General features: G+C 39.4%; 1 protein-coding gene across 2 annotated transcripts in view; it reads left to right on the plus strand.

Moving 5' to 3' along the window:
- RGPD4 (RANBP2 like and GRIP domain containing 4) overlaps positions 1 to 12622 on the plus strand; it is a 33664-nt gene that overhangs the window by 14332 nt on the left and 6710 nt on the right. For both annotated transcript variants that reach the window (XM_064439698.1, XM_064439689.1), the window contains exons 20-22: positions 196 to 4774; positions 10165 to 10332; positions 11747 to 11836. In XM_064439698.1, coding sequence (XP_064295768.1) covers positions 196 to 4774; positions 10165 to 10332; positions 11747 to 11836 — 4837 coding nt within the window. The remainder of the gene's footprint in view (positions 1 to 195; positions 4775 to 10164; positions 10333 to 11746; positions 11837 to 12622) is intronic.

Raw genomic sequence — 12622 nt, forward strand, 5'->3', positions numbered from 1 at the left:
CAATGCTTGTTTTCAGATGCCCTTAAAGACTTAAACTAATCAGTTTAAAATAAGTTGAAATTAGTTTACATTTAAACTCATTTGGAAGTATGCCCTGCTTTTAAGAGTACATGTTATGTGGACTTCAGCGCAGTAAGACTTTGTCCTCTATGCTACCATAACAAGCAAAGCAGTTACTTTCTGCTTTTTCTTTAGGCTCCTGTCTATGGCATGAACCGACTTACACCTCAGCAACATATATATGCTTATCAACAACCGATGCATACGCCGCCTCTGCAAAACACTTCTGCTTGTATGTTTTCTCAAGAAATATATGGCACTCCCCTGCGTTTTGATCCTCCTGCTACTAGACTCATTTCCCCTAATGAGTGTGACGATTACTACAATTACAGCGTTCCACCAGCAAGCACAAATCCACCATTGCCTGAACCAGGTTATTTCACAAAGCCTTCAGTTGCACCACCGGCTTTAAAGCCTGCAGAATCAAAAGTGATAGACTTTCCAAAATCTAAATTGGGACAGCCAGGAACAGCAGAAGGAGCAAAAACACCTCTGCCAACACCAGCACAGTCAAGTCAGCCAACAACTTTTAAATTCAACACTAACTTCAAGTCTAATGATGGAGACTTTACCTTTTCTTCTCTTCAGGTTGCAACACAGCCTGGTAACACAGCTTTTAATAGCAGTGAAAGCCTCTTGGGTCTTCTGACATCTGACAAGCCATTACAGGATGATAGATATGTCAAACAAAAACCAGTTAACGATCACACAAATAGTCAAAGAAGTGTCTTCAGTTTTGGTGATAAACGTATTCCAAGCATCTCTTTTAGAGAAAGCATAGGACAAAATGCACACAAAAACCTGGGTTTTGAGAAGACTGATATGTTTAGTGTCCAAGAACCAAGCAAGCCTCTGTTTATGACTTCAAATTCAGATTTGGCCAATAGAAGTCATGAAACAGAGGGAGGAAGCATCCATGGTGGAGATGAAGATGATGATGGTCCTCATTTTGATCCTGTGGTGCCGCTCCCTGACAAGATTGAAGTAAAGACAGGTGAGGAAGATGAAGAAGAATTCTTCTGCAACAGAGCCAAGCTCTTTCGTTTTGATGCAGAATCTAAAGAATGGAAAGAAAGGGGTATTGGAAATGTGAAAATACTGAAACATAAAGTATCTGGTAAATTTCGTCTCTTAATGAGACGGGACCAAGTGCTGAAAATCTGTGCAAATCACTACATCAATACTGATATGAAATTAACTCCAAATGCTGGATCAGATAAGTCATTTGTATGGCATGCTTTAGATTATGCAGACGAGTTGCCAAAACCAGAACAGCTTGCAATTAGATTTAAAACACCTGAGGAAGCAATGCTGTTCAAAAGTAAGTTTGAGGAGTCACAGAAGATTTTAAAAACCTTGGGATCAAACCTTGACACATCCGTGGCTCAGAGTAGTGGGACCGCAAGAGAAACAACAAATCAGGACATCAAGGAGCCTAGCAGATCACTTTCTGGGACCCCGAACTTTGGCTTTCAGTTCCCAAAAGATGGGGTGGGCAGTGAAACTGATAGCAAAGGCAGCGTTACAGCTACATCAACTGCATCTGGCTCTACCACTTTTTCACTTGGAAAGGAAGCCCTACAAACGTCTTCTGGTGTTGGATTTAGGCAGCATCTCTTGAAGAAGGATCAGTGGGAGTGTAAAACTTGTTTAATTCCAAATGAAGCAACTGCAAAGAATTGTGTGTCATGTCAAAGTCCAAATCCAGATATGTGGGAAGCACATGGCACCCCATTAACTGACTCTGTCACAAGTTTCAAAGCCAATGGTAACACTCTGCAGGACAATTTTGGATCTGCTTTTGCTAAAAAGGAAGGTCAGTGGGACTGCACTGTCTGTTCAGTAAGAAATGAACCCACTGCCTCCAAGTGTATTGCCTGCCAGAATCCAAACAAAACTACTACAGCGGTATCTGGTCAACAAACATCCTTTAAACTTGGCCAGGCAACTGTTCCAACAGGTATTCAAAATGACTTGGGAACTGCCTTTTCTAAAAAAGAAGGTCAGTCGGACTGCTCTGTATGCCTGGTCCAAAATGAAGCAAAAGATACGAACTGCCGTCCTTGTCAGAATCCTAACTCACAAAGTCAACCAAGCGTGCCTATAACTACTGTTCAGGCATCCCCAGCTGCCAGGTTTGGTTCTGTTCCCGATGCAAGTAAGCCGCAGAAAAATGGATTCGAAGGGCTTTTTGCTAAAAAGGAAGGGCAGTGGGATTGTAGTACTTGTCTCGTGAGGAATGAAGGGTCTTCACCAGCCTATGTAGCCAGCCAAACACCAAATCCATCTAGTAAGCCTGCTGGTGATGCTCCATCAACTCCTACTTTTGGCTTGAAAAGTAAATTATCTGAACAGTTAGAAACAGGCTTTAAGTGTGATTTCTTAGAAAAAGGCATTAAGTTTGGTCATGTGGAGCCAGGCAAGACACCATTGTTTACATTTCAGATTCCTTCTGATACTGAAGCTAAGTCTGCAAAGGAAGGATTTAACTTTTCAGTGCCAGTGGGTGAAGGCGGATTTAAATTTGGGATACAGGAGCCTAGTAAAAATACCTTGAAGAAAGATGAGCCATCCAAGGAGTCTACAACTGGTGGCTTAAAAACCGTTGATGAAAAAGACAAAAAGGAGCTGCCTTCAGATAGCGGAATTACATTCCCATTTCAAGAAATGGCAAATAAGGAGAAAGGTGACTTTGGTTTTGGGCAAAATAGCAGCACTTTTGCTGAGCTTGCAAAAAGTATTCCCGAGGAAGGCTTTCAGTTTGGCAAAAAAGACCCTAACTTCAAAGGCTTTTCACGTGCAGGTGAAAAGCTGTTTTCTTCGCAGGACTCTAAAATAGATCACAAAGCAAACACATCTCCTGACCTTGGTGAGAAGGATGATGATGTGTATAAGACAGAAGATAGCGATGATATCCATTTTGAACCTATAGTTCAGATGCCTGAAAAAGTAGAACCATTTACAGGAGAGGAAGATGAGAAAGTGTTATATTCCCAAAGAGTAAAGCTGTTCAGGTTTGATCCAGAAACAAGCCAGTGGAAAGAACGTGGGGTAGGCAACCTGAAGATTCTTAAAAATGAAGTTAATGGCAAAGTAAGGATACTAATGCGGCGTGAGCAGGTACTGAAGGTGTGTGCAAATCACTGGATAACAACAACAATGAACTTGAAACAGCTGTCTGGCTCGGACAAAGCATGGATGTGGATGGCCAATGACTTCTCTGATGGTGATGCAAAGTTGGAACATCTGGCAGCAAAATTTAAGACACCAGAGCAGGCTGAGGAGTTCAAACAGAAGTTTGAAGAATGTCAGAGGATACTACTAGATATACCACTGCAGACACCCCATAAACTTGTTGATACAGGTAGGACAGCTCAACTTATACAGAAAGCAGAAGAAATGAAGTGTGGCTTAAAAGATCTCAAAACGTTCCTGACAGATGACAAAACTAAACTTTCAGAAGAGGAAAATGTAAACCCTGCCTGTGCCAGCAGTACTTCTGATCTGGTTATAAAGCCACATGCTGAAAGTACTGGGCCTACTCTGGAATGGGATAACTATGACTTGCGTGAAGAAGCATTGGACGATAGTGTAGGTAGTTCTGTATATGCATCACCTCTTGCAAGTAGCCCTGTAAGGAAAAATCTGTTTAGATTTGGAGAGTCTACCACAGGTTTCAGTTTCAGCTTTAAATCTGCCTTGAGCCCATCCAAATCTCCTGCTAAGCAGAACCAGAGCAGAACATCAGTAGGCACAGATGAAGATTCTGATGTTACTCAAGAAGAAGAGAGAGATGGGCAGTACTTTGAACCTGTGGTACCTCTGCCTGACCTGGTGGAAGTGACCAGTGGTGAGGAAAACGAGCAAGTTGTCTTCAGTCACAGAGCCAAGCTTTATAGATACGACAAAGATGCCAATCAATGGAAAGAGAGAGGTATTGGGGATATCAAGATATTGCAGAACTATGACAACAAACAAGTCCGTATAGTAATGAGAAGGGACCAGGTACTAAAACTCTGTGCCAATCATAGGATAACACCAGATATGAATATGCAACAAATGAAAGGATCTGATAGAGCATGGGTGTGGACTGCATGTGACTTTGCAGATGGGGAAAGGAAAGTAGAACTTCTAGCCGTGCGATTCAAGCTGCAAGATGTTGCAGACTCGTTTAAGCAAATTTTTGATGAAGCAAAGCATGCCCAAGAGAGAGAGACCCTGATAACACCTCTTTCTTCTCGTGCCAATACGCCGAAGGAATCTCCATGTGGTAAAAATGCTGTAGCTGTACTAGAAGAAACTACCAGAGAAAGAACTGACCTCAGCCATGGTGATGATACTTCTGATGTAACTGTAGAGGTCGCAGAGGTGTCAAACACTTCTGAAACACCAACAAAAACAGTGGTTTCTCCTCCAAAGTTTGTATTTGGATCTGAATCTGTCAAGAGCATTTTCAGTAATGAAAAGTCGAAGACATTCACGTTTGGAAATACTTCAGCCACTGGTTCTCTCTTTGGCTTCAGCTTTAACCCTCCAAGAAAGAGTGAATACAATATTCCAACGTCTCAGAACACAGCGGAAAAAGAACCAGAAGTCTCTGAACCACCAAAAAGCTCTAGTACTTCTCAGAAGCCTCTGGACAGCAAGGTAGACAACTTGTCTACATCAACACAAGATGGACCCTCTAACTTCTCATTTAGAATTCTGGAAAAAGGTGAGTGTCAGTTGAACTAGTAATGTATTCAAATGTACGACTTCTTAAGCAGTCATCTTTATGCTATTTATTACTCTTTGTCTTGTTAGCATGTAGTTCTTTTCAGTTTCTCATGTGAGTACCCACGTCTTCACAAGCTCTCAAGAGTTTCAGCTGAAGGAGTGAATTTTGTCATAATTATCTGCATATAAAAATGTGTGTGGTGCAGGATGGAGTTCTGTTGATTAATGGGGAAGCAGATTTCAGGTAGGAGCTGTAGCACCATGAAGTGCTGTACCTGAATCTCAGGCTTAAGTGCTCAAAGAAGAATTCACTGTGGATTCACTTCTTGAGGCTTAAATAGGTACTTGGATTGGTAGTGTATGTACGTGGGCCTTTGGTCTGAGTGGTAAAGTGTCAGAACAGCAAATGTGTGCTTCAGCTAAAACTTGAATTATCCCCATGACTGAATGGATGGGTATTCTAGAACTACTCCCCTACACATTTTTTTAGTCTTAATTATTGGCCTCAGCAATTTCAGATGTGTAGCTTAAATAACACCAGGTGTTAGCCTCTTTACTTAGCCAGAAGAGAGAGATCATGTGATTACATCCTCAGTTACACAGTTTCTGACACACTCTGAAAAAGATGTACTTGCAGAAGCTGTGGCAGTGGCATGGCCACTATAATGTGCTGAAGCATCCTTGTTGAGAAGAATGGAATTTACTAGCATTTTAATGCTAGAGTAGTTACATTTGAAGGCTTCAGGTGCTGCTTCCCATCAGTGCAAGACTGTTTAATCAGTTGATAGTTCTTAATTTACCTACTAGTCTCAGAATCGTGAAGACATACTGTCTGTTTATTAACTGAAGTATAATAAAGTGATATATGGTGGAAGATGATAGCTGCAGTCTGTTCACATGGGTTGGATAAGCTTGTGTAGAACTAACGGTTGTAATTTCCTGCTGTGAAATATGACTATGGAATGTTTCTGGGACATAGATAAGTCTGTTTTACCCTTTTAAAATTCCAGGTAAACACTTATATCCAAAAAATTTATTTTTTTAGGATTTAATTTTAATCTTTTTAAATCTAATCCAATGGCCTTTTGGACAAGTACATCTTCCTTGCAACCTGATAGTAAAGGTATTTACATACTGCACTGAATGTGTGATGGAAACACTTTAGCAGGCATGGACAGTAACCCAACCGTGGCAAAGCAGTTGGCTCAGTAATCCTTATAATTAACATGCATGCTGGAGAAGAATACTTAGTCGTGTGTCTGACTACTGCATTTGTCCTGTTGGCGAATGTCTCTTGCCCTTAGTATGTTAATATGAGCTAGCTCAATGGATGGCCCTGTTTAAGCTTTTGGCTTCTGGTTGCCTGATTTTCTGAGGTATCTGCCTTACACTTCTCAGAGTTTTACTGAACATGCACATTGGATTGCTAAAATTCCCCTTTTCTAAAGCCTTTAAATTCTCCTGATGGTTTTAGAGAATCTTAGTACCTGAGGTCTTCCGCTTCAGTGAAATAGGCTCAAAGATCTCAAGATAGTTCATCCGGTAAGCCAGGTTACCCAGTAAAACGCTTGAATGTATTTAGCCTGTCTGTTGGAAATGTTTAATTCTGTTTCCTGATGATCAATACGTTAAACTGTTGCACTTTTAAGAACAAGGAGCACACAGAATTGAGAAAGCCAACTCCTTAGCTACCGCTTATGTCTATATACTTTACGTATAATACGAAGTCCACCACCTTATGGTCAGAAAACTTCTGTTGAATAACCCATTTGTTTACATTCAGAACCTGGAAGCAAAACTGTTACAGCTGATTACAAGATGTTGCTAACAGTGCTTCTTGCAGGTATGCTTGCTGTAAGCATACTCAGCTTACACAGTTCAACACATTTTAGTAAGCAAATTTTTATTCTAGTGTATGCAAGACAGTCTTCTAATGTTAGTGTCTGACATTGTTCAAAAATGTCAAAATGTCATTCCCAGCACCATTTTCCCCAAATTGTGTTTCTAGAGAAGTTGTTCTTATTTAAACTCTGAACTCGTGTTCGGTATATATGATCTGAAGTTAACTGTTCTGTGTTTTTAGGCATCCTTGTGCGTGGAGTTTATTAAGGATTTAGTTTTATTTTCATCATGCAATGTCCGTAATGGGATGTAATTAAACCTTCTGTGCCAATGCATACATGCAAGAACTTCTGCTACCTCAAATTGATCCTGTTTTTATATTGGGGGTGTGTGAGGATGGGTGTGACTGTATTTAAAAAAAAAAATCAACCAAACAAAATATGCCTTTCTGGTACTTCAAGCTGTTCTTTACTTCTACTTTTCTGATAACTAGGATATGATTATATACTTAATGATTTATTTACAGTTGATAACTGTCTTTAGTGTGGCTTTTTTTGAGCTCTGCCTTAATAGTAAATGACTTTGAGAAGTCCTTTCTAAATTAGGTTTTCAAGCCTACCCAATGTAAATATAAGCTGAGACTTTCTCATGGGGAACGCCTTTCGGGGGGCAGCTTGAGTTGTGCTAGAGCAACATTTGAAAGAAATTTAACCTCATAGGAGTTCTGCACCTCCATGTAAAAGCACTTAAGTTTTTCTCAGATCAGGTCATGAACTCTTTATAAATGCTTTACAAGTCTGAATCACAGTTATGTCAGTTGCATGTTACTGTATCAGTTACATGCATTAAGCTTTAAACTCTGGTGATTTCTCTTTATATCCAGAAGATATACACTGCTGTATGCATAAAAAAGAAAAAAATCAGTATTGTGACTAACTAGATATTTAGGCCTACCTGGTCTTAATGTCATTTGAAACAAAAGCAAATAACAGAATACGCCAGAGAAAAGAACTGTTGTGCGTGGTATTGTTCTTTATTTTGTTCCTTCCATATACTAACAGTGTTTTGTATGGATTTTTTTCCCCTGGGTAGAAAGTTCTACTATCGCAAAACCAAGTCATTTAAAAATATGTTTTATATATGCATGGCTCTCTTTCATCACTGCCTGTGAAGATATATTTAAGCTATTTGTAGCATTTTTTTCATAAGACAACTTAACTTTCTTGGGGGTAGGGTGAGTAGAAACTGACTTAACCAGTGAACATCTTGCTCAGTCGTAATATTCTGAGGGCAAACTGTGTCGTAATCTTAATTTTTGTTGTTGAACACCTTTGTCACTTTGAGTGGACGTTTGGAACTCTAGAACCTTAATCCAGTGCTTGATAGATCAGCTTTGTGGAGAACTTTACCCATGGATTAATATGAAGTGACTTTTTAATGTATTTCTCTTATTCTGCGACTTTGCACAAAGGCTACTGAAAGAGACTGCATGATAACTGTTTGGGAATGCTCTGTTGAATACAATGGACTGTATCCTCTGTTGCCAGGGTCTTCTAGCTAGCTTTATACTGCTCAGGGTAAAGGAAGCACACACTTTTACCACTTACCTGATTGACTTTGGAATTTTTTGTTGTTGTTGTTGAAGATACATTTTTGAAAATTCTTTGATTCTAAGGAAAGCTATCTTTTTTTTTTGCTGTAGCCTTAAATGGCTGTAAGACTAAATACTCCACACGTAAACTTCTGTGGTGATCTTGGTGCAAGCTTAAGCAAGTGTCTCAATTGGACTGAGTAAATCTGAGTGAATAGAACACATGCTAATGTGCAGGATACCTACATATCTTACTAACACAGTACTAGATGTACTCCTAATTCTTAAATCAGCTAGGGTTAGTGAGGATTTTGTGTAAGAATCTGAGAAAATATATAAAAAGACCTATAGCCTGCTGTTGTGGTATGAACTTAGAAATTTGCTTTTCAAGAATTTTGTCCTACATTTGCTTTATACAGGCTCAGAAGAGCTATTGAGATATAAAAAAGTGAGCAAAAAGGATTATTCTACAAGACTATGTGCTGATAATGGGTTTAAGCTACAATCTGGTATATGAATGCCTGAAATGATTATTTTGTAATCAAAGTGAGTGTCAACTGGGGCAAAGGTTGGGAGGGAACACTTCAAAAAACAACTTATATTTGAACTAGTAATTTGGATTTTGCTTCCACTCTCCTATCCTTTATATTGCTCTTAATCTACTGGAAGATACTAGTGGGAAAACTACTTCTGAAAAGCAGATGTATTTTAGTCTCAGTTGTGTCAGAGGATCAAGGAGAATGTCTATAAACGTTCCATGTCTCTTCTGTCCTTGTCTCCTCTTGCAGTAATGAATATTGAATTCCATGAGCAGGAAAATCAGTGTTCAAATTCTGACTAGTTTAACTCAAAACAGGAGAATGTTAACTAAGTTGATTTCGTAATGCAATAAAATTGTTTTTAGAAACAGCTGATGCATGGATATTGATGTGCTTATGGAGTAATTCTTATACAGTTAACAAATTTTTCTCACACCTTTACCCCCAAACCTAACCTCTCAAAACAATGCTAAACCCCAACCCAAACAAAGAAAACCCCAGCCAAACAACACATGATGCTTAAACCGGTATATGCTCCTGCTTTGCTTCCATTCTTTCATAATAAACTCAAATCTTTGTTTCCAAATCTGTCTGCTTGTTCTTATAGCCATATGATTTTATGCAGTTTGCTCTAGGCTGTGCTTTCAGCTTTAACCGTTGATTATGCACTTCTTTTTTTTCAATATAAATGGAATGGACAATGTAATGTTGAAGGAGAGAAAGCTATATAATAAAATTGATAATGGTATTTGTCCTTACTGGAAAAGCTAGCTATAAATAGGCTGAAAGCAATATTTTTTTATTGTTTAACAAGATGGAACTGAAGATTACGACTTCTGTAACATAAATTTCAGCAATGGCTATTATGGTAAATTGAGATTAGGTAATAAAAAGCTCAGATTTCCCATAGGTAATCTGAAATAAGTTCTGTTCATTTGTTTAATATTTTCCAGAACTTAAAGCACTCTAAGCAATTCAGTAGGACATGTTCCTGTAGACTACTTCACTTTATTTTTCAGGCCTGAAGTTTACCTCTATTTCTAGATGACACCTATATCCCTCTTCTCCATAGTTGTATTTTATTTGATGTGAGGACTTAATTAAATAAACCTTGTAACAATATAAAGATGTAGGCCTGTTCCTGTTCTGATACTTGAATTTCAAAGGCAAGAGAACAGGCTGTAGCTGGGCACGCAGGTTAGAATTTCTTCTGTTTTTAATGGGATGCTTTGTTGTAGCATCATGTAAGCTTGACTTTTGTTTCCTGGGGATCAACAGAAAAATAGGTAGGCTTTAAATGTATTTCTAACTCCCTTAGAATTAATTCAGTTCTGTAATAATGGCATTGTGGGGTTAATGTTATTCCCTGTTCTGAAATTACTCCGTTTTAATGGTTTGTTCAATTTCTATAAAAAGCTGAGAAGATGACAGTGTCCGAAGATGATCTTCCATCTGATGAAGTTATAATAGTTTACGAGTTAACACCTACCCCTGAACAGAGAGCTCTTGCTGGCTTTCTCAAGCTGCCTTCAACATTCTTCTGTTACAAGAATAAGCCTGGATACGTGAGTGACGAGGATGATGGTAAGGCGTGTCAAAGTTGATATTTGTGTCACCTTTTTGTGGGGAAAGGGTGTAATACACTGCACTGGTGTGACCCCACCTTGAGCACTGTGTACAGTTTTGGGCACCTCAGTGTGAGAAGGACATCTGACTATTAGTGTGTCCAGAGGAGGATGACCAAGATGGTGAAAGGCCATGAGGGACAGACTATGAGGAGCAGCTGAGGTCACTTGGTTTGTTCAGCTTGGAGAGGGGAAGGCTGAGGGGTGACCTCGTTGCAGTCTACAGCTTCCTCAAGCGGGGCAGCGGAGGGGGAGGTGCGGATCTCCTCTCTCTGGTGACCAGGGATAGGACACAGGGAAACAGAATGAAGCTGCATCGGGGGAAGTTCAGATTGGACGTTGGGAAAAGGTTCCTCATGGAGAGGGTGATGGATCACTGGAACAGGCTCCCCAGGGCAGTGGTCACAGCACCAAGCCTGTCAGTTCAAGGAGCATGTGGATGATGCTTGTAGTCACATGATTTAGTTTTAGGTAGTCCAGTGAGGAGCAGGGAGCTGGACTCAATGATCCTTATTGGGTCCCTTTCAGCTTGAGAGATTCTATGAATACGATGAGAACCATTAGACACTCAAATCTTTTTGTTTGGACCAATGGGAAATAATCCTGTCATCTTTCTTATGGCCAAAGATGTACACTTAGGTCTTCAAGACAGAATAATACAATGGAGGCCCAGGAACGACTAAAGGGAATTTGTATTGGTGTCTTATGGGTGTTGACACTGACATTACTAATGCAGTTGATTATGTAAGACTAAATAATTGGATGTTTGAGCCTAGTCTCATTTGAGCAAGAGGCTTACTTCTCTAACTGGTTTTAGAGACAAATACAAGGCAGCCTTTATCAAAAAGGAACATGCTCAGGTACCCTAAATGCTAGACTCATGGCTTATTTTTCTTCTAAGGCAAATTCCTAACAGTAAAGCTGGAAATATTTTATATGAAATCTTGTATGCAACTAAATTACTCTTTATTCAGCAGCAAATATGTTAAATGGAAGTTCTGAAGCACTGTATTCAGCAGCGGGTGGGAGACCACAAGTCTCCTCCCACAAATATCCAAGCTTGCCAGTATGAATATAAGATCTTCAGTCTCCCTTCCCAGTTTTGTTTACTGATATTCTTAATAAATTCACGCGATAAGAAATTTCTGAAAACAAAACCCGTGCCACACATCTGTAACAATTTAGGCTGAGAAGTGTCAACAGCACACTGAAACACAATATGCAAAACAGGAAGTGAAAGCTTAATTCCTGACCTGTGGAACTCTTAAAGCACAAGCAGAAGTTATGCATGCGTGCTAGGCTTGTGAGTCGGAAGCAGACTTCTTTGTACTTGGAGGATGCCTGAGAACTTACGCTTGTTTCCTGTGTTTAAGATGAAGACTATGAAACAGCTGTTAAGAAACTTAATGGAAGACTGTATCCCAGCAGTTCACAAAAGAAGAAACTGCAAGATCCTGTAAAAGGTATGTCCTAAAACACAACACTTAAGACTTCTTATACACTGAAATACAAGCTCTAAATCTGAAGGACACTTGGGCACTGAGACTAATTTTGTTTCCTGAGATAGTTTCTGGAAGCGCTGTTGCTGGGATTAGAAAAGCTGCATCTCAAAATACAGCTTTAAGCTCATTATGTTGAACTGTTGCTTAACAGTAAAGTGGTACCAGAACGAGAAATGTACACTTCAGGTGGCCTCTAAACAAGAACATCAAAGTGTTTTCCTACCTTGAGCTCCTTCTTCTGAATGTGAAGAATTCAGCTTGGCACGATACTGTACAAGGCAAAAGTTGTCTACACTTGTGAATGCTTGCTACTTCTGCAGATAGTTTAAATTAAGCTTATGAGTTAATACTGTTCAATTTTTAAAAAATCTTAGCCCTTATACTAAAAACACAGCTGTAGAAGACTGGATTTGCTGCTTGTGTTTATGTCTACTTTGGCTGTACCTCAGACTTCAGTGTGCATAACTGAAAATCTGGGTAAATACTTCTAGAAGTGAAGTTTGGGGTTTTTTTGAGGATATGTGGTAAGAAGAGGTGGTGTATATTAAGCTGTCTAAAATATGAGCAAATGTTGAAGGAAGGTAGTAGTAGTGGCAGTTGCAATATTGAACTTTTCATCATTGCATGGAAATTCCCTGATGGCAATAGAAAAACCAAGTACAATGAAATTCCAATTCTAGTTACCCCAAGTAGAGTTAAGTTAGTCTTCACTTCTACTGTTCAAACAGTAATGCTACTTGAAAAACT

The sequence above is a fragment of the Phalacrocorax carbo genome, chromosome 1, assembly GCF_963921805.1.
Source record: "Phalacrocorax carbo chromosome 1, bPhaCar2.1, whole genome shotgun sequence".
NCBI lineage: Eukaryota > Metazoa > Chordata > Aves > Suliformes > Phalacrocoracidae > Phalacrocorax > Phalacrocorax carbo.